The sequence below is a fragment of the Strigops habroptila genome, chromosome 2 (assembly GCF_004027225.2).
Source record: "Strigops habroptila isolate Jane chromosome 2, bStrHab1.2.pri, whole genome shotgun sequence".
In the NCBI taxonomy this organism is placed as follows: Eukaryota; Metazoa; Chordata; class Aves; order Psittaciformes; family Psittacidae; genus Strigops; species Strigops habroptila.
In genome coordinates, this window is record NC_044278.2 from 91,892,906 (window position 1) to 91,915,224 (window position 22,319).

Below are 22,319 nucleotides of genomic sequence, written 5' to 3' on the forward strand. Positions count from 1 at the left end.
CTGGAGATTTATTCACTTGATTTTCTTTATCTTGCCGTAAAATGCTAAACTTCTGTATTATCAATCCATAAGCTACTTTGGAGGTAACTTGCATTTTAAAGTGAATTTATTGCCTTTGCCACCTTTAACCGCGGACTAAGTAGTAAGAATTGTAGGTGACTTGACTAAAATGAGTTCATCCTAAGCAAGTGAGATACATGGGAAGATAGCAGGGGAGCCTATAATTAAAAGGCAGCTTCATCCTACATAAGGAGATTTGTGGGTTTGTGGTTTGGGGATTTTTGCTGACAAGATGTCCTGCTTTTCTGTAGAACTTTGAAATGTTATTTAAACAAAACATGGCTTTAAAAATGGGAATATAATGGAATTTTTTACTTAGAGTTGATACTGCTAAGAATAGCGTGAAAAGTTTCATTTTCCTGATTTGTGGAGCCTTTTGGAATAACTACCTAAAGTACGGCTATGTGAATGAAAGGGTTTTAAGTGCAACTGAGATACAATTTTACTTACACGCTAAAGAAACATGGAGCATTTACAAGGAAAATGTCTCAATACAGTCTGTGTGTACCTGAAATACTTTGATATGGATGTCTTAATCCTTTTCTCTGGTATAGGAGACTTGCAGACTAGCTACTGGGCTCTTCCTCTTTTATGCCACAAGTGGTTTTGTAGTTTTTATTCTTCACTTAGTACTTTAGTTTCTGAAGTTTGTTATTAAAAAACGGGTATCAGCAAAGTAGCCATTCTCCTTGAGTTTTCTATAATGCTAAACTTCTAATTTAAAAAGCCTGTTACATTGTATGGAGGCTTACTAAAAGTCTTTCTCAGGCTTCTTTTTATTTCTGAATGGGAAGTATACTTAGATATTTAAACTACATTTTTCATGTTGATATCTTTGTACTTGAATAAAATTTCACACAGTTGTCACAATACTTAATATGTTGGGAAGAAGCCGTGGTCTTTTGGGCACATTCAAGAAGCAAATACTCATGTTTAGGAGTGTCACTGTGTTTGTATGAATTTTGTTCTTGCAAAGTTACTGTTCAGGGTGAATGTAGCTATGGCTTTTGGCAGAACTTTTCTGCTGGAAGCTAATAACCTGAAGCATAAGCAATTGCAGGGGATATACTAATTTTCACATTCTGTAAGCTGCTGTCCAGATGTATTTGAAATAATAGTGAACAGCCTTATTTGTTATTGTTTCTCACAAGAGAGGGATCTTGAAATGCTACCCCTACCTCCCCAAAAAACTTCTCTTTGTACTTAAGCAATATTCAAAAATACTCTTTGGTTCCCTGTACATGCTGGTCTCTATATCCATGAGATAAAACATCCAAAGAGTCAATTAGTCAACATCAAGGTTTGCGTCGATTGTGTTGCAGGTGCGTTGGTTGATTCCATTGAAGCTCGACATTAGTGCACATGTGCCCTTTTTCTGAGTAACTAAAAACATGGAGACTGTGAGGAAATACTGGATGAGAGAAAATGTCTGGCTGGAAGAAACATCAGAAACAACAGTCTCAAAAAAAGGTGTAAGACTGTCTACACAGGAAGGTAGGCTGTCTCCAGTGAAGATCTTTCTTTAACCCTTTCAGGAAAAAAGGCATTTTTCCTCCTTGATGTAGAAATCTAAAGGAGTTTAAAGCAAGTTGCAGCTGGTTTTGTGGTTAGATGCCCTCTGTGAACTATCGGCGAATTGCTTAAGGAAGTGAAAGAGATCTCTAGTTAATTAGAGCAGAAGCATGTTAGAAAATCTGGTCCTAGATGTACTGAGGATGTACTGGGGCCTCTAACACAAGGGGGATGTGGACCTTCTGAGCCAAGTCCAGAGGAGGGCCACGAAGGTGCTCAGAGGGCTGGAGCACCTCTCCTATGAAGACAGGCTGAGAGAGCTGAGCTTGTTCAGCCTGGAGAAGAGAAGGTGCAGGGGAGACCTCTAGAGCAGCCTTCCAGTGCCTAAAAGGGCCTACAAGGAAACTGGAGAGAAACTTTTTACAAGGTCATGTAGGGATAGAATAAAGGCGTATGGTTTTAAACTGAAAGAGGGTAGATCTAGATTAGATATTAGGAAAAAATTCTTTGCTGTGAGGGTTGCCCAGAGAAGATGTGGATGCCTCATCCCTGGCAGTGTTCAGGGCTGGGTTGGATGGGGCTTTGAGCAACCTGCTCTAGTGGAAGGTGTCCCTGTCTGGTGGGGGGGGGAGGGTTGGAACTAGATGATTTTTAAGGTCCCTTCCAATCCAAACTATTCTCTGAATATGAAAATGAAAGCAAAACCCTGTCCTGTGAGTGTCAGTACTTTGGTAGAACCATTTACCCCTATTTCTTTCCAATTTTATCCACTCTGGTGTATGTTAATGAGGCAAGCACTCTCCAGGAAAAGACATATAACAAAATACTTTGTATTTTGTTGCTTGGTATATGTGTTGCTTTAGAGTGGCTCCTTGATTTGTACCTTACCACCTGTTGTCTTTGGTGTAATTCAGACATGGGACTGCCACTAGAGCAGGAAGTCTAGGCTGGCCAGTCATCTCTGAGTTTTATTACTGTTTTGCTTCTCTACTACACTTATACCAAGTACATGTCACTTTAACTTACCAGATATCTGCAGTTCACTACTATGTATAGAATAATTTGGGGTGGAGTGAATTAAAAAAATATGGAGGACTGAAGATCTGAAGTTTGAGGTGCTCTCCTAGAACAGCTTTCTGATTTATGACTTACTGTAAGACTCTGTTTCATAAGGCTCTGTCATGTCTCCAACAGTATGTCTGGGGAAAAACAATATCCCATTTATAGTCTGTTTATCCTTTTAGGCTACTTCTTAGATGAAAGATGTCTAGTACATTTAAGCAATGTGCTGCTTCTAGAGGTCTCTGTGTAATTGGAAATAGCAGATAAATGTGTAGGCTTCTCTAAACTATATGCAGACTTCTGTAGTGGATTGGCATGTTAAATTTCTGTAGCTTAGTTTGGAAATGCAGTGAAAGATCAGTGTCTGGATGTGCAAAATCAGAGAAGAAACTTTAAAAGTCAAGCCTTTGATTTTCTTTTGTGTAGTCCCTAGGTTTTTATTTTAATTCTGTGTTATTTTACAGCTTGGCTATTGTAGGCGAGTTTTCTAGGACAGCCTGTTCCGACTGTGGTGTTACTGTCCCGCTGAACTCCAGGTTCCTGCACAAAAGTTTTCCAAATTGTGTTAACTTCTCTTTGACAGTTTTGTAAACTGCTAATCTCTGTTAGTTTTCACTTCTAAAAGAGTTAGCCGATGTAGAAATCTGATAGGAACATTGTAGTCGAGTTAGTTACTATTTATGATATGTTGAATGCTAATGTTTGTGCTTTGAAGTGTTCTGGAGCTTGGCTGTAGGTGCTGCAAATACACTGCCTATAGTGAATACACATTTTCATTGAAGTTTCCTTCAGATTTTGAGGAAAAATAAACTACATTGATAGCACAGCTAGATGTGTAGTTGAATTTGAAAAATTATTTAATTAATCATACTCTTATTTTCTGAATGGAAAGATACTACATTTATGAAGAAGATTTGAGCAATTCTGACAGTTCCCAGCAATCTCAAAGTTAAGACCTCATTTCCAAGTCTGGCTGAATCCTATGTTTTTCCATCCCAAGTAGATGCCCTAGCAGTTTATTTATAAAGATATTCAAGGAGTATTGCTTTTAAAATAACTTCTTTAAGGAGTTGGCTTAATATTTAACTTGTTACATTTGAAGCACTTAAAATTCATGGCTGGCTCTTGTATTTGTAGTCATCCTACTTAAGGTTTGTTTTGTTTAACATGAGACTGATCTTGTACTTCTAATGCTATTGCCCAGCTCCAGAGGAGCTTGTGCAGTTGTCCTTTCAGTGTGTAAACATACACGTACTAGACCTTTCCAAAGCAGCAGTAAATTTGTTAATGAAGAATGTTCTTCTTGTGATTCATTTGCCATTCTGCTTGAGTAGTCTGCTCTCTGCAAAGCTGGTATACCGAGCAGCTATCCCCTAGCTGAGACTTCTCTCCTCTAAGAATAGCTCAAAAGTGCAAAGCCTGTTACATATGGGACAAAAATATGCTTTCAGTGCAGATGTCTGAGACAAAAACTGGTTAATGCAGTCACATATGACTAGAAATGTTGAATGGTTCAGTCAAAATTGCAAAACAATTACAATACTTAGCAAATGCTATTTGTATTATAAACTTTCAGATTTATTATATGTGTACATAGCATGCCCTAAAAAAGGAATAATACTGTTTCAGCAGAGCAGGTGTACAAAATACCATGTTACAATTTACTTTTTGGAATGACAAATATAAAATAAACTCACTTAGATAAATGGAGGAAGCTTTTTCTTCTGGAGGTTAGTATTTCGGATCGCTTGGGCATCCATTGGTAGTATTGACATTAGAATGAAGTATCACTTGTTCTATTTCAGGAGTAGCTGTTCTCAATGCTAGCAGCAATGGACAGCAGTAGTAATCTTCACTTACACAGCAAGTTAGCCTTATTTTGAGATGTTAAATCAGAGTAGGATTTGATGGTGTATATAGTCAAGTGTGTAGTGATTGCAAACTTCTTGCAGTGCAGCTGTACTGTTGAGGAAGACATGCAGTTTGCTAGCAATCATGTGCATCATAAGGCACACCTCCAAACCTAATCCAGGGCAGAAAGGAGCTCTAGCTATGCTTTATTTTTGGTGAACTTTAAATTCTGAATGTATCTGACACTCCATTAAGTGTATTTCACATTTAAAAGTGATTACAAGTCATTAATGGAGGCTTTTAGGAGCTTTTTGAGGTGGCTGCCCATATACACCTTCTTGTGTGGATACACTGGAAGAGCCCGACCTCAGACCTTTTGTGCAGTGCACGCGTGCCAGCTGGCTCATGTGTTTGGCATGCTCTGTTCTTTGCTGCCTTCTTGATACAAAGCACATCTCAATTTATGCCAGTCATCTCTTGGCTATAGATGAAGATGCTTCTTGTTTTCATTAGGTTGTAGTAAAATCCTTTCTCAAATGGGTAGCATCCCTACTTCCCTGGTTTTTTTCTCCTGATTGTGATTGATTGACCTTATGAGCTTTTTTCTTTTTGAGTATACTGGCAAGTTCTTTATTTGAAACTTCCTTTCCGTTGTTATCTTCATCCAGAAAGGTATGGTCAGAGTGCCCTGGATTGAAATATTGTTAACTGTGTGATGGGTGTCTCTGGTACCATTTATAAAATATTTTTCAGGAGTGAAAGTTCACATCTACGATCCTTCATTTGTAGAGATGGGGCCTTCAGGTTGCAAATTTGCCATGTGAGCAGAGCCTAACTGGTTCTGAACCCAGGATCCTCCTGTACAGTGTCTCTTGGGACCTAGAGAAGGGGCTACAAGTTACTTGCTAAGCTGTATGTCTTTCTTGTCCATCAGAAGTAATCAAGTAACCCTTTCCAGGGAGGCTGTGAAGGTGCCTCTGTGACCAGAAGGAGTTTTGAAATTCAGTTATTCAAGAAATACTACTTTAGAAGGTGTTATTGTTTGTGCCATCATTGTATCAGAGCTTTTCTTAGTGCTGTTTCTGGGGAAGGTTCTGTTTAGAATGGCGTGGAGAGCATAGCATCAAAAGGAAAGCAAGGAACCAAATCCTCATAGTATTCCTCTTCATTATTTTGTTCAGCTCTGTTGTGTTGGCTGGTTTTGTGTGTGTGTGTGTGTGAATAATTACTGTTGTCTCAGAAATGGACTAATAATGGAGGAGACAGCTGAAGAAAGGGATGATTTAGTACTGTTATTGTGTGCCACAGACCAGCTGCAAGCCTGTTAAAAATGTCATCAAAGGCCTTCTCCAGAACTCTGAACCAGCTGTTTTTTCTGTCTTACTCGGTACTAAGTTGTGTGCTTCTTGTTATTTTGCAATAAAATTAAAAGTTGTAGGTAGTGACTTGTGTGATTCAAAACTCAAAGGTTTGAGGTTTGAATTTTGATTGTTTAAGAGGCTTCGGAAACTGGGGGCCCCAGTTCTGGAATTGGCTCAGTTCTTGTCATAAAACCTGAGATTTGTTGATGACTTCAGTTTTGCTTTTGTAATACCTTAAGCTTTTTCAGACCTATGGCAAGGGAATAACTGAAACTTCTTTTTCCCCAGAATAATACTGTTTGAAATTAATGGCCATGATACTCATGGTCAGTATCATGGTATTTCCAGGTACCTCAGCTTGATTGTTTTTAGAAACTGTAAAATGATCTTTATGAAGAATGCTGTAGTGTTTAGAAATAGTAAAATATTACTACCTCTAAGATGGCAGTGGTGACTCTAGAATACAGATAATAGATGGTAGTAAATCCAAGAGACAGATTTTACTACTAAATCTGCAGTTAATATGGATGCAGAAATTGGGGTTCATATTTCCAGATAATTTGTTCCCCGAAGCAACACATGAACCTGGAATTATTTTCCTAAATTGCTAGCAAGAGACTGAAGCATAAGCATAAAAAGGGAGGAAAGATTCTGAGTAGTCATGAGAAACAAAGATAGTGTTATTTTCATTGAGAATGTCTGCAATAACCAAACTACCTGATTTGCATTATGTTTGTAGCTGTTGCTTTCACTGAATACTTGTTTCCAAATGTATTGTTCAAAGTAGTTTTCCAGATGACATTTCCAGTATATTTTCTTGGCCTGTAGAAGCCAAAACCACTGCAGAGTTCTGAATTCGGAAGAAGTTGGCATCTTTTAAAACATAGTACAGTTTGGTATTCTCCATCACCTCAAGATCAGAGAATTTCATTTCGCTGTTGCTGTAAGCAGATTAAAGACCCTCCTGCTAGGAAGAGGCTTTCTTCCCACCTCACATCCCCACATCTGTCTTCTGCCAGCCCCCCTGATGATGAATCTAGTAATTGGGCTTCTGTACCCTGAGATGGAGAAGGGAGTAAATCACTTGTAACGCTGGATAGAGCTCTAGCACTGACCCAAAGCAGGGACCAGGCACATGTGGCTCATAGCTGGTGGCACCATTCCTTTTGGTGATAGCATGGTCTTTGTCCAGCTTTGAAGCCATCCTCCAAGTTCACAGTCATGGAAAAAATCATGCATAGTGTGGTGGTGTGGGAAGGGTCTTTCTACATTTACACATCATTCACTTGCAGTCTAGCAAAGCTGACTGGTCTCAAAGGAATTTTAGTTTACTAACAGCTAGATGAGAATAACTTTGGGAATACTTTGAAGCTGCAAGGAAGTAACACGCTGTTGCACATATATGCTGCAAACCTGCTAGCTGAAGCAGATGCTTACTTTTGCATTTAAGCTCATTTTAGAGAAGAGAATCTTCAAAGATTTTCTGAGGTTTTTAAAGGTTTCTTTTAGTAAATAAATGTCTGAGGCCAGACAACAGCTTAATGCATTTATTTGGTTTTGTCCATTTACGCGTGACTTTTTTACAATCCTTTATCACTTTGTAGTTATTCTAGTGACATTTTATTGTACTTGATGAGATTTTGTTGCCAGAAACAATTTCTTACAAGATTTGCCCACAGCTTTCCAGAATGTTTGTGTTTATACCTTTTATTACACTTTTGAGACATTTCCACCGGCTGTGTATGACTTGGGTGTGGCACCTTCTCTGCTCTCCTTGAAACAAATGTTTGGCATTTCTTGCCTGTTGTGCTGAATTAGGTTAAATTAAGTAGTAACCTTCAAACTGTATACTTTCATCTTCCAGAACAAGGTTTTTTCCCTTCCCCTCCTCTCCCAAAGTGTATCTTGAAGTGGATGTGTGCTTTGTCAAATCCTTCTCTTTGAAGTTTTACTGTCTCTTCACAATACTTCTTATTTTAGTCTTGCAACTTTTTTTTAATGTAGGATCATCTTTAAACTATTGAAGTTTTAGGGTTTTACCGTCTATAGTTTCACCTAATTGGTGAACATAGCTATTATCCCACTATGCTTACAGTCAGATCTTACTTAAGTCCCTTCCGTGTTTTGGGTAGATATATATAAGTCATACTGCTTGCTTTCTTTAGTGTTCTTGTTTCCTTAAGAGGCTGGTTGCTTGCTGGATATGGCTGGCATGTTTAGAATGTAACTACAGAACAGGTCGAGCGTTTCATAAAATGCTTAAAATACTACCTGGCACTTGTAAGTCATGGACCTGCTATTGGAATAGTTCATGGTCATGAAGCGCGCTGATACTAACAGTTATATGTATTATAAATGTCAAACTTTTATAGTGAGTTCAGAACTCTTGGGTCAATTTTTAGTCTTCAACCTCGGGACAAACAACAGCATTGTTGACAAGGTCTGGTTTCAGAAAGTATTAGCCTTAAATCAGTCAGTATAGACTAGACACTTTTATGTAAAAAACTGCAGCCCATATTCTAGGCAACATACCTTTTCAAGGAGAAAAAAGTAAAAATAATCTTCAATAGTACATATCAGCCAGAAAACCACACAAGTCTCTCTATATCTTTGTTGTTTTGGCAAGTTCATGCAGAGTCTTTTCCAAAGCACCTTTCTTCAGTTGGCTCAGTTTGGACACTTGAAAACTAATAGCATAAATTAATAAGAATTCCAAAATTCAACTTCAAATCAATGCTAATCAAATATACTTGATTACTTTCTACTGTAAGCTGGCAAAGATTATACCTGTTTTCCTGCCATATCACCAGTTAAAATGGGTGATCAAAGGAAGCTTGTGAAAAGTGAAGTAAACTATATGAGGATACATCCAGGTTTTTTCCAAATTAAGTAATTATTTTAGCATAGTTTCTCTAATTTTGCCCAAGTCTATTTTTGCAGTGTGTTAATTTACATAAACGTGATAGTAAAGCATAACTTAAGGAGATTTTTTTTTTTTTATATGCAGGTTTCTACAATCCAAGAACTTGTTACTGGTTATGAAACCTCTTTGAAAACTTGTGATCTTTTTAGTACATGTGGTAAGTTTCTGTGGTCTTGTATTAATTAACCTGTAATTACTAATACTGTTTATGACAGATATCAAGAACTGTTGAAGTGCTAATACTTTGCAAGGAAGTAGTTGTAATATGTTCTAGTAAATCAGTGCATTTCAGGAAATACCTGCTGAATTTGCCAAGCTTTGTATTTTGTGCTTGTTCTTCCAATGCAGTCTTCAACCTTACTGGTTACTGTAACTTCTTCCATTTTATTACAGAAAACGGAGAGAAAGAGCCCCCAACAACACTGCTTTGGGTTCGATATTTCCTGGCACAACACTTTGACAAACTTGGCCAGTGTTCTCTGGCCTTGGATTACATTAATACTGCAATTGCCAGCACTCCAACATTAATAGAACTCTTCTATTTAAAGGCAAAAATTTACAAGGTAAAAAGCTAATTTGGATATGTGGAGTACCTAGTTTAGGTATAAAAAAACCAAACCCACATCAGACTGGTGTGGCTGTATGTTTAGTATTTCAGTTAGCAGTGGTTATGGACATTGGTTTTCATGCGGGTTTCTCTTTGGGCATTGTTCTGTTAGGAAGACAATGAAAACCCTTTTGTTTAGGTTTTGCAAAGCAAGTCAGAACTTACAGCTAATTGTCATTCTGAAAAAATCTGGTGGCGGGGGGAGCAAACAATAATACTGCCCTTTGTTATTTCTGAGGGACAAACACCCGTAGCTGTAGATTTCAGGAGCTGGTCAATAGCAGGCTTATACTGAAAGTTAACTACTTAATTTCTCCATAACAGCATGTAGGAAACCTCAAGGAAGCTGCCAAATGGATGGATGAAGCCCAGTCTTTGGATACTGCAGACAGATTTATCAATTCTAAGTGTGCTAAATACATGCTGCGAGCAAATATGGTCAAGGATGCAGAGGAGATGTGCTCTAAATTCACGAGGGTAAGTATATTGCTTTAGCCAAGAGAGGTTTTATTTGCATCTGGCAGTTTATTTTTCACTGAGGTAACTTTTGACCAAAAAACCCACCCCAAGCTATCTTTTATTAGTGTCCATTTTTAACATAATGCTCCTACTGGTAAGTAACTATATAGCAGCATAGAATTGTTTGGATTGGAAGACACCTTTTAAAGATCATCTACTTCAACACCTCTGCCGTGGGCAGGGACATTGTTCAAAAATCAGATTGCTCAAAGCCCCATCCAACCTGACTTCGAACACTTTCAGGGTTGGGGCATCCACAGCTTCTCTGGGCAATCTACGCCAGTGTCTCATCGTCCTCAGAGTAAAGACAGAGTAGAGAATTTCTCCCTTACATACTGTCCTGGGTTCAGCTACAGCAGTCTTTTTTTTTCTCCTTCTTAGTAGCTGGTGCAATGCTGTGGTTTTGACTTCAGCTTGGGAACAACACTGATAATGCCGATGGTTTTAGTTGTTGCTAAGTAATGTTTACTCCAACCAAGGACTTTCTCAGTCTCATGCTCTGCCAGAGAGGAGGGGAAGCCAGGAGCAAGCAGAGACGGGACACCTGACCCAAACTAACCAAAGGGGTATTCCAGACCACAGCACGTCATGCCCAGTATATAAACTGGGGGAAGTTACCCGGAAGGCTCGGGTCGGGCTGGGTATCGGTCGGCAGGTGGTGAGCAATTGTATCCTCTCCCCTTATTATTTCCCTTATCATTATTATCATTGGTGGTGGTAGTGTTCTGTTGGTTTGTCATGGTTTAAGCCCAGCCGATAACTCAGAACCACACAGCCGCTCGCTCACTCCTCCCCTTCTTCCTCCCTCCACTCCCAGAGGGATGGGGAGGAGAATCGGAAGAATGCAACTCCCACGGGTTGAGATAAGAGCAGTCCCATAACTAAGGTATAATACAAAACCACTACTGCTACCACCAGTGATAATAATGATTAGTGAAATAACAAGGGGAGAGGATACAATTGCTCACCACCTGCCGACCGATACCCAGCCCGACCCGAGCAGTGATCTGGGCCTTCCGGGTAACTCCCCCCGGTTTATATACTGGGCATGACGTGCTGTGGTATGGAATACCCCTTTGGCTAGTTCGGGTCAGGTGTCCTGTCTCTGCTTCCTCCCGGCTTCCCCTTCCCCTCCTCCGTGGCAAAGCATGACTGAGAAAGTCCTTGGTCGGAGTAAACATTACTTAGCAACAACTAAAAGCATCGGTGTTATCAGCGTTGTTCCCAGGCTGAAAGTCAAAACCACAGCACTGCACCAGCTACTAAGAAGGAGAAAAATTACTGCTATAGCTGAACCCAGGACACACACAATCTAAACCTACCCTCTTTCAGTTTAAAACTGTTACACATTGTCCTGTCACTAGAGGCCCTGGTGAAGTCTCAGTCTTATAAGCCTCCTTTATATATTGAAAGGCCACAGTAAGGTCTCTGTGGAGTTTCTCTTCTCCAGGCTGAACAACCCCAACTCCCAACCTGTCTTCTCAGGAGAGGTGCTCCAACCCTCTGATTTTTCATGGTCCTCATCTGGACCTGCTCTGACAGGCTCATGTTCCTCTTGTGCTGGAGACCCCAGAGCTGGATGCCGTACTCCAGTTGTATAGACCCACTAAATACTGGGAAAAAATGGTTGTTCAAAGGTGGTTGTTCAGAAGTACTTTTTATTGCCATGCTTCTAAGTAGTGTTCTGGAAATGTATCTGATAAATACCTTGTTTGCAAAACTTATTGTTTCCCAGTAGTACCATCTGTGCTAACTACACAGGAATGTGCACTTATATTCATTATTATTTAGCATTAACATAAATTAATTCGGACTTAAGCATTTCATTCTTTTAAGCTATTACTACAGACAAAACTTCATTAAAGCAAATCCTATCCTTAAAGATAGGGTAAGCACTTTAAATTCTGTGGTTTTGACATGTAACAAAATTTAGCTCCGTAAAGACTAGGTTTCTGTATCATTTATGTAACTAAATATGAAGAAGCTACTTGGTGGGATTTCCTGGAGCACGTAAATGAATTAGGCTCCTTAATTTTTCTTAATTTTAGGTGTGAAAATACTTGAATCCAATCTTTATAGATATTTCTAGGAATGATTGAAAACTCAATCGCTAGAACTCATTGTGTATGCTGTGGAAATGTTAGAGCAGGAGACACAGAACTCTAGCATAGATACCTGTGGGAAGATGGGATAAACCTGATGTAAGTAGTTAAATGTTGTGAGTTGAACAGGGTTTTCTTTCTAGTATAAAGGCGATGTGAAAACTTGGTGGCTAGCATTCGTGATATTTGAAACATGCTTCCAGTTTGTTTAGTCTTAATCTAGAGCATTGAAACTATAAAGAATAGAATTTTTCTCTTGCAAAAGTATGAAGTATAAATCTAACTTCATTTATTTAGACGAAGAACTTCTAAAACTTAGTTACTCATACTGCATGATAAAGCAGTAAGTATATTGGTGGATTTGTAGACTAGTAGATGCCACTTACCTTGGGGAGCAAAAACCCAACATAAATTATTTGCTGAACTTTTGAGATTTTTAAAAATAGTGGTGTTTTCTGCCCCCAAACTATAAGAGTAAGATTGTGTATACAAGCATGAGTTAAAACTCTGTTGAGGCACTGATCTTGTTCAGATAATACTACTTTTTATTTTTTTAATCTTTTAAATTTATACCTTTATCTTGGTGGGCATATTCACAAGAATTATTCTCAGTTTCTGGGTGGTTTTATCCATTTTCTGTTGTATTCCGAGCAGTTGAAGGATTGGTTGTTTCTTACTAATGGCCTGGAACTAGCTGTAGGTGAAAGAAGCAGCTGGTAAATTATAATAGCAAAAAGTGATAATGACCCTTATTTCAGGAAGGAACTTCTGCTATGGAAAACCTAAACGAGATGCAGTGCATGTGGTTCCAGACTGAATGTGCTGCAGCTTATCAAAGGCTAGGGAAGTATGGTGATGCCTTGAAAAAATGCCACGAAGTGGAAAGGGTAAGTAGGTGCAAACACCATCAGTTTCTTTCCCAATATTTCTCATACACTAACGAAGGTATTTGATGTAATCAGCCTGATTTTCTTTGCGTATAAAGTGTCTATATAATGATTTTTAAAACCAGGTTAATACTTAAAGATTTATTGCAGTAGATAAGATGCCATCCCTAGTTATTGCATGGAAAAACAATTATTTGAAGTGAGAAGGATTCAGTATAAAATACCACGTTGTTGTGGTTTAAGCCCAGTCACCAACTAAGCACCACACAGCTGCTTGCTCACCACCCCACCAGCCCCCACTCCCCACTGGTGGGATGGGGAGGAAAATTGGAAAAAAGATAAAACCTGTGGGTTGAGATAGGAACAGTTTAATAATTGAATTATGGTAATAATAATAGGGTATATGAATTGAGAGAGAGGAATAAAAACAACCAACCCAAGTGATGCACAATGCAATTGCTCACCACCGGCTGATCGAAACCAACCCCTTCCTTAAGCAGCAATCTGTGGTTCCTGGCCAACTCCCTCTAGTTTATATACTGGGCATGACATGCTGTGCTATGGAATATCCCTTTGGCTAGTTTGGGTCAGATGTCCTGCCTGTACTCCCTCCCGGCTTCTTGTGCCCCTCCTCACTGGCAAAGCATGAGAGACTGTAAAGCCCTTGGTCAGGGTAAGTGCTGCTGAGCAACAGCTAAAGCTTCGGTGTGTTACCAGCATTGTTCTCAGAAGTCTTTGAAAAATCACATTATAGTTTTTGTTAACAAAATGAGATTTTTCTGGGTGGGTTTTTTCCTAACTGAGAGATTCTCTTGGACAGTCAGTATTATAAGGTTGTTGCTATGCCTGTTAAATATTGCCTGTAAATAATATCAGTTGTAACTGTTCACCTCCATCTAACTAAAAATCAGACTGAGGGAAGTGCATAAGAGTTCTGTATTGGGTTTTTTTGGTTTTTTTTTTTGAAGCATTTTTTTGAGATAACAGACGATCAATTTGACTTCCACACATACTGCATGAGAAAGATGACTCTTCGTGCCTACGTAGACCTTCTGAGATTAGAAGATGTGCTCAGGAAACATGCCTTCTACTTCAAAGCTGCTCGATCAGCAATTGAAATCTACTTGAAGCTCCATGATAATCCTCTTACCAATGAAAGCAAAGAACAAGAAGTGAATTCAGGTATCTAGACCATAACAGAGGTTCATATGTGTATGACACATGTAAAAGCTTATTAAGCTAAGTAATTTATGTGCTATAGAATAAATATGAGTAGTAACATACACGAGTTTTTCCTGTTTCCTGTCACGATTTGATGACTGAAGAGAGGTCATAGATAACATGCTACAGCTTTCTTCCGCTGTTCTCCTCTCATCATATTATAAAACTAGTGTGTGAATGAACCCAGCTATAGTTGGAATACCTGGGGAGGAGTGGCATTTCAGAATATTAAGAGGAAACTCAAATTTAGCTCAGCCATTTATTAATTTAAACAAAAGATAAATGTCATTAACAGATGAATTATGAAGCAATGGGTGGATTTTGTGGGAAAGCAGTCTGAATTGTAATAATTTAATTTTGATTTAGTATATTTAACTTACTACATTTTATAATTCTTCCCTTAACTTCAGGACCAAAGAATACATGGGTAAGTGTGTATTAGCAAAATCAATGCATTTAGGAAACAATTTAAAACAAGTGTTAAATGGAAAGCAGGCTTTCTTAGGCAGCCAGAGAGGTGTGGCTTGGAAATCTGAGGATTCAGTGAGTTACCAGACTACATTTCCCCCCCGCCCCCCGCCTTTAAGATAAGTAGTTGCTATTTCTTTTGTGGAATCACAGCTACTGTCAGCACCGCGGTGGCTGTAGACTAAAGGGGTGAAATTAATATCCAGCTCTTTGAAAAGGGAAGAATATTTGATGAGGGGGAGAGGGGGGATGTTATTAAACAAAAAACGCCATTTAATATTCCCAGTACAATCTTACCTTTCCTTCAGAGGTGAATAGTGAATTTACATGTACCTATGTATAATGAGGTATGTATAAAGAGGCATATTTTATAGCACAGTTCCACTTGCATTTTTTTTTTTCTCTCCAGTTTTAATTTGTTTCTGTATATAATGTATGGTTGGTGTGTGACAGAGGATCTTGACAGCAATATGTCATAGAAACTAAGATGGGGAAGAGTAAGAAGTCACGTCATGTTAGTTCATTTGCCTGCTGTGCATTGGGATTCAGTAGGCTCATCCAAAGGGGAAAATAGCACTGTATGAATGGGGTAAAAAGAATACTTGCTTCCTTGTCTCAGAATAGCGGCTAGTCCAGGAGGGATAATGGTGCTGTAGCCACAAAAAAGATGTGTTAGTGCCCCAACAGCCTGTTCTGTTCATTGCCACGTTATTAGTGCAACTCCTGTTCTCAAACACCACAGTAAGCGGAGTGGAAATTACGGTATGATACTGGATAAACTGGTTAGGTCAGTGGGACAGCAAAGAAGGAGAAGAGGGGTGAATGGAGAGACTGAAGGCTCCTCCCTTCTATGTGAACCTGTAGAAAACCGTGTTTTGTGTGTTCTGCTTTTCATGCAACTGTTAAACCTTCTTGGTTTAGCTAAATGTTAGTCCAGTCAAAATCTGAACACAGCAAGCAGCCTAAATATTCATATAATGGTCCTGCTAGTACATGTCAGAATATTTTACCTCTCTTCACCCCAAATAATACCAGTTTTTGCTTGCATCCATTTAACTATCCCACGTCATTTGCAGAAAAGATTTTTAATTAAATATTTTGTGTTTGTCACCTTAATCTGTAGAAAATCTCTCAGCCAAAGAATTGAAGAAAATGCTCAGTAAGCAAAGAAGAGCACAGAAGAAAGCAAAACTGGAAGAGGAAAGAAAACATGCAGAAAGAGAGCGACAACAAAAGAATCAAAAGAAAAAGCGAGATGAAGAGGAGGAGGAAACTAGTGGACCCAGGGAAGAGCTAGTTCCTGAAAAACTGGAAAGGGTTAGCATGGTCTTTCATGTTAAATTCATGTGATTATCACAAAAAGCCTATAATATGGGATCTATATCAGGTTCTCTTAAAAGAATCCAGTGGTTTTTATAAAATCTTTTTTTGCACACAAAGGTACCTTTTTGTCTATCTCTATTTACACTAAAGAAAAGTAACATTTTTCCCTCTAATAAACCAAAGTTCTATATTAAAATATTGTTACTTTAAATTTTGGGTGGGGTTTTTTTGGTGTTTTTTTTTTAACATTAGGCCTTCCTTCATTAAAATAGATACTGAACAAAAAGATGGTTCTTGCCTCAAGAATTCTGGGTTTCATACAATGAATAGAGGAAAAATTAACAAATATGATTGCAGTTCACCAAATTTGAAGACATGAGCCAGTATATCTCTAAGCACAGAGAACTATCTCCTTTGTCACACTAACTTCAGAAGTTTAAGCTTGTTGTCTAAGGTGGTTGTATTTAATTGTTTCCTAATGCTAAATTATAACAATGAGTGCATTACATAAGCCATGCCAGAGTTAGCAAGGATGTTGTCTTTGTCAGCATGAAGTCATGAGTAAACACTTCTAAATCTTGCTGGTCAAATAAAAATGTTGCGATTCAATTTAATTCGGAAGGCTCTCTACAGTCCATCTTTGGCCTTTTGAGTATTTAAATGCTCTGAATAGCAGAAACTATCTTTGGTAGTTTTTATTTGATGTCTATTTTAAGCTTTAAATTTCACTGTGTTTTTATTAAAACAGGTAGAAAATCCATTAGAAGAAGCCATTAAGTTCCTTATACCGCTTAAGAATCTTATTGGAGATGAGATAGAAACACATTTATTAGCATTTGAAATATACTTTAGAAAAGGTAAAGTACTGCGTAATTTTATTTTTGCTCTACAAAATTGTAACCCTTCACTGCAGCTTGTGTTACCTGAGTGTACCCTAAAATGGTCTGGAATAGATATTTACTTGACTGAAACTGTGCTTGTCATCATATCCACTAATAATAAGGGGGAAATAGAATTTTTGTTTAGCTACCCTTAAGACAAACTAAAAAACCTAAGACAAAGTAAGTTGTAATATATACTAATAAATGCTGTAGAAAGATATTTGCAGTGTGATCTTTAGTTATCTGGGGGAAAACAAAGCCAAACAGATAGTGACATTATGAAGTATTGCCAGAGTTTGAGCAGCAGGCATTTCTATTTTATTAGGCAATTTGGAGGGGAAAAATAAATGTCCTTTCTAATTCTGTGTAGGCATTGATGTTTCTAATGTTTGTACTAGATTTACCAAAGTAAAACAGTAGTTGATAAAAAAAGTTCTGGATTCTTAATGTTGGTATGTTTTTGTTTTTTCTCCTTTCCACAGGAAAGTTTCTGTTAATGTTACAGTCTGTCAAAAGAGCTTTTGCTATCGACAGTAATAACCCATGGCTACATGAGTGCTTGATTAAATTCTCTAAAGCTGGTATGTATGTAGCAAGTATGCACGTATAAAAATACAGGAGGTTATACTGTACAAGGACATAATCACATAGTTTTGTAATGTATAAATGCTCTTGAAACACAAACTGATGATGAAAAATAAATGGTTTGGTTTCCATGCTAATACTTCAGAAAGCACAGGCTGTGTTACACAGGGTACTTTGTTGGTATTACATTATACTCCTTCCTCTGTTAATCAATCAGGTAGACTAAATAACTCATTTTGGCTAGATTTGACAGAGTAGGTGTTCCAAAGATTACTAAAATCCTTAAGTTTTAAGGAAATAAGTGACAGATATGGGAGAGAGATTCTGACAGAAGCAAAGTATGCATTGTGAACTTGTGCCCTGTCATGTGGACTTTCTGCTGTCCTTTATGAATGTTTCATCTATAAATGCATCAGTAATGCTTGTGTTGACCTGTTTTGAACTGAGATTTGTGTTTATGTGCCCAAATTTTAGAAATGGGAATTTTGGAGGTGATGTTTGTGGTTTCACACTGTTTTCTACAGTTGTTTAAATGGTTGTTTTTGCTTCTCTCCCTCTTTCCTTCTCCCTTCTAGTATCTGACCATAGTAACCTCCCAGAAATTGTGAGCAAGGTCCTAACTCAAGAAATGCAGAAAATCTTTGTTAATAAAAACTTGGAAAGTTTTAATGAAGAATTTCTCAAACACAATGCTACCTCCATTCAGCACCAACTGTCAGGTTTGTTTAACTTTTTAATGCTCTTGAAAAGGAGATGATTTAAATTATTTAAATCCAGAATCTTAATCTGCATTCCATAACTCATACATAAATTCCAGTTGGACAGAAATTCACATCTTTACATTGCAGGTTTTTGCTTGCTTTTACCATGTTAAAAAACCCCAACTCATTCACTTTTTTTATTAAATGCATAAGGAACCTGTTTCTTAGCTCCAGAAAGTGTGATCAAACCACCACAGGTACTCAAATATGGAAGCAACATCATCCCTCCTGTTGCAGCTTCTAGTTCTGAAATGATTAGGAAATAACCAAACAGAAAATCCGATACATTAGAAGCAGTGCTTTTCCCTGTTATCAGCCAGAATGTCTCTGTTCCTACTCATAGGTTTGTCAAGTAGCAACAGCATCAATAAAAATTCCATGACAAACTTGTTACACTACTTCTGTTTTTTTGCTTCATGGTCAACAATTAAAATATTGAAACATTACACTCTTACACTATTTGTGCAATAGAGCCTCAAGCAGCTGCTAGTAGGGTGCAAATGAATGTTCTCTTAGCTTAAAATGTTTACTAGTAAAAAAATTATAAGCAGAATTTTAATTGCTTTCGAATTTCCATACCATAGCTTCCCAGGCTTTAAACAAAATGTGTCAAACTTCACTTAGATAGTGACGACTCAAACCCACACATATTCAGTCTAGCAGTTTTCTGAAACCTTCTGGACACAAAAAGCAGTAAGCACTAGGAAACTTTACTTAGGAAAACATATTTAATAATTGAGGAAATTAGTTGAGCAGGAAGAGACAATATACTCGGAATGAGGATTTTTCACTTTTTCAGTAAAATGATTTCTTAAGCCTTTTGTTCTTTGTAGTAGATTATGTAGTGAGGTGTGTCTAGACTTCGTGTTTGGGAGAAGAAAAGTATATGAAATGCCCACATGGTCATTAAGATGACATTTGAAATTAAGGCAGCTATGATAAAAGGAGCAACACAGTATTTTGCAGAGATGCCCAGACCAGTTTCGATAAACTCTTTGTGGTCTAGTCAAGGCAGAGCACCAAACTTGCATTACACTTTCCTTGTACCTAAGCTGTTTCACTCGACTTCAGGTTATCAACCCAGCTTGGCCTTATTATCTGCCATATGGACATATACTGGTCTGAATTTCTTCTGGGCTGTGTTCCACAATTGTTTAGTAACTCCGTTGTTGACTTACTCTGAATTCTTTTGAACAGTACTGGAGGTATCTCTGAGAAAATGTCTTTTACTCACGCCTGCATTTGTAGGATGGATTTTATTTAGCGTGCTGATTTGAAGGGCTGGCATTAATGTGTACTCTTCAGGTGTATTTCTTGACTGACAGGTCTTCAGTAAAGTGAGGCATTTCACTTCTGCAGAAGCAGATCTCCTGTGTTAGCCAATCCTTATGCTTCTAATAGTTTTCAAAGTAGCTTTAGCTTTGTTAGCTTTAAATTATGAATAAGGGAGGAAAAGAAGGTTTATTAAAACTTGTAAGAAGTCCTAATTCACACTGGATTCCGTGTGTCTGTATATGCAGTATTCTTTTAGGACTGCTGTTACCTAACTGTTGTGTTCTTTCTTGTGATCAGGTGCAAAGATGATGTATTTCCTGGACAAATCAAGACAAGAAAAAGCAATTGCTGTTGCTACTAGGTTGGATAAAAACATGAGAGACAAAAATGTGAAGGTAAAAGATACAGTATTTAAAGCCAAAAAATCTGTGGGATCTCGAATAATATCTGCTTAACTGCAGGATAACGTACATGCTTCATATATTGTGATAAATTATTATTATTTGAAAGAACAAGATTTCAAATTTTTTCCCCTAAGTGTAACTATAAAATATCTGAATACCAACAGAGAACCTGCTTGCTCAGATTAGTATTGTTTAATAGTACTTGTTTAATAGTTAATATTGTTTAATAGTAATTGTTTAGTAATAAGACAATTGTAAATCACATTTATTAACTACTACTTTTGTTTCTTCAGACATTAACAAAGGTTTTTGAGGCACTGCTTGATGGGAGTTTTGGAAGCTGCCACACTCAATGTGAAGAATATCAAGCAGCATGTCATAAACTGTTTCCTTATACGTCTGCCTTTATGCCTGCCACAAATGAGGACGATAGCAGCATTGCATCTGTGAATCATACAGCCATTAACCATGACTTGCTGTCTAATGAAATTTGAAGTAATGTGTGCGAGCCAGTGTGTGTGTGTATACCTACATGCACACATGTATACAGAACTCTGACTCTCATTACATGCTGGCTGGGTACAGATCAGGGTTACTTTTCCAGGTTGTATTTTAAAAACTTTAACAGGTATAAAACAAAATATTTGGATAGTTAAATGAAATGGAGTATGCTATTAGTTATTTTTTTTTCTCCCAACAAAAACTGCCAATATTTATGTAAACATTATCCTTAATCAGCATTTTTCATGTTTATACTTGTACAGTTTTAAGTCTTTTAATAATCCATCAGCCTTCCCTCACAAAAATATGGATGTTAAAGACTGCTTTCACATAAGTGTTGTTACATATACAGACAAATGTGATCATATCTTGTTAATAAAGTATCATTTGAGCGTTTTTAGCAGATTAAGACTGAAGTGCTGCTTGAATTGCCCTCTTTGTCTTTTACTGTTCTTTAGGGTTTTCTCTGTTGTGGTTTTTTTGCCCCCCTTTTTTTTTTTCCTTTTTCATCTTTGGTCAGTTTGGTTTCTTTTGAAGCACGGTGATAATGAAAGCATTGAGGGTTTGCATGTTTTTGTCAGGTGTGTGTCTTATATGGAACCAGTGTTGATGGATATGGAGATTGTGTAAAAAAAAAAAAAAAAAAAAAAAAAAAAAAAAAAAAAACAAAAAAAAACCAAAACCAACCTGAACAACAAAAAACCCAAACTATGGCTTTTTGAAAACTATTCTGTCTACCTTGTGTTCCATAAGTATTGTTTTCTTAAGTTTATGGTCAGTTTAATATTTTTGAGTCTCCTTAAGCAATTCCCTGAGAAAACATAATTTGATGCTGTTGTTTGTCCTTTGTTCCATCTTCCCCTTGCTCCTCTTCCTTCTGGTTTCTCCCCATCTGTTCACCTATTGACACTTAAGTTGAAAAAGCTGCTCCAATGTTGGGCAAACGCAGAAGGTACAGTAATGGGGAATACAGTTCTTCCCTACATCATAAAATTCACTGGTAAGTTTACTGTATTACCTCCATTAAAAGTCTTAGTTGTCCATTTACAGCCAATACTCCAGTACTTCTCATGCCTAAATACTATTGGTTTAGGTGCTGTGAAGCAAATAGTACGTGAGGAGTATGTTTTACATTTAAAAACAGTTAAAGGGAGCACAAAGAGGCTGACTACAAATCATAACAAACCTTTTTCTTACTTTGTATTCTGGTGCATTAACTATTAAATATACAACACATCAAAATGGAAGTCTGACTCTTAATATACCTATTTAAAGCATAGTATTGCTGGACAAAACGGCTATGTACGACAGCTTTACATTCTATAAAAACTGCTATCAAACATAACTATACTGTGGCTTGTACAGAAAATCGGTTTTCTGGAAACTGTAATGGAATCATTCAATCTTGGTTTGTTTTTATTTCACTGCAATGTAAATAGTTTCAGTAATATTAACTAGCCCCTCAAAGGCAAATATAAGTTCATGAAGAGGGGATTTTATTAAGACAAATAAACTGTTCTAATTAAAATTCTCCTTTGTGTGTCATCTGTTTAGATTAAAAATTGTTGAATGGAAAATTCACTGTAAAATATTGCCAACATATGTTATGCTGTAATAAATTATTTTGTACACACTTGCCTTTGGTTTGGAATCTTTGCATAGTTATGGACTTCAGCCCATCACTTAGGGTTTTTTTCCATTCAGTTGCAACCTTTGCTGGTATAATGTGAACTGTAAGTAGTTAAGGAAAAAAAAAGTCATTTAGCACATCGAGAGATGTATCTCTGTATATATGTGTAACATACTACCCTGAGAAATATGGCAAGATGTTTTAGTCTTGTGTGTTCATCATGTGCCGTTTGCTGTGGAATGACTTCCTTAAAGGTGTTTCAAGCAGGTAGAGGGAGTTGTCCGTAATGGGATTGTTTTGGCTCAGCAGTGCCCTGGAAGCATTTTTATCAGCCCATGTAAGGTGAAGACATGAAGTGGAACTGTGGTCTTGTGTCTTTTATAGTG

At 37.5% G+C, this 22,319-nt stretch overlaps 1 protein-coding gene across 2 annotated transcripts in view; it reads left to right on the forward strand.

Annotated features, from left to right (window-relative positions):
* NAA16 (N-alpha-acetyltransferase 16, NatA auxiliary subunit) overlaps positions 1 to 21,936 on the forward strand; it is a 64,830-nt gene extending 42,894 nt beyond the window's left edge. For both annotated transcript variants that reach the window (XM_030475977.1, XM_030475978.1), the window contains exons 10-20: positions 8,854 to 8,926; positions 9,163 to 9,332; positions 9,701 to 9,853; positions 12,756 to 12,884; positions 13,853 to 14,066; positions 15,697 to 15,890; positions 16,645 to 16,753; positions 17,260 to 17,358; positions 17,938 to 18,081; positions 19,696 to 19,793; positions 20,096 to 21,936. In XM_030475977.1, coding sequence (XP_030331837.1) covers positions 8,854 to 8,926; positions 9,163 to 9,332; positions 9,701 to 9,853; positions 12,756 to 12,884; positions 13,853 to 14,066; positions 15,697 to 15,890; positions 16,645 to 16,753; positions 17,260 to 17,358; positions 17,938 to 18,081; positions 19,696 to 19,793; positions 20,096 to 20,296 — 1,584 coding nt within the window. In that variant the 3' untranslated portion in view covers positions 20,297 to 21,936. The remainder of the gene's footprint in view (positions 1 to 8,853; positions 8,927 to 9,162; positions 9,333 to 9,700; positions 9,854 to 12,755; positions 12,885 to 13,852; positions 14,067 to 15,696; positions 15,891 to 16,644; positions 16,754 to 17,259; positions 17,359 to 17,937; positions 18,082 to 19,695; positions 19,794 to 20,095) is intronic.
* Positions 21,937 to 22,319: the final 383 nt, after the last annotated feature.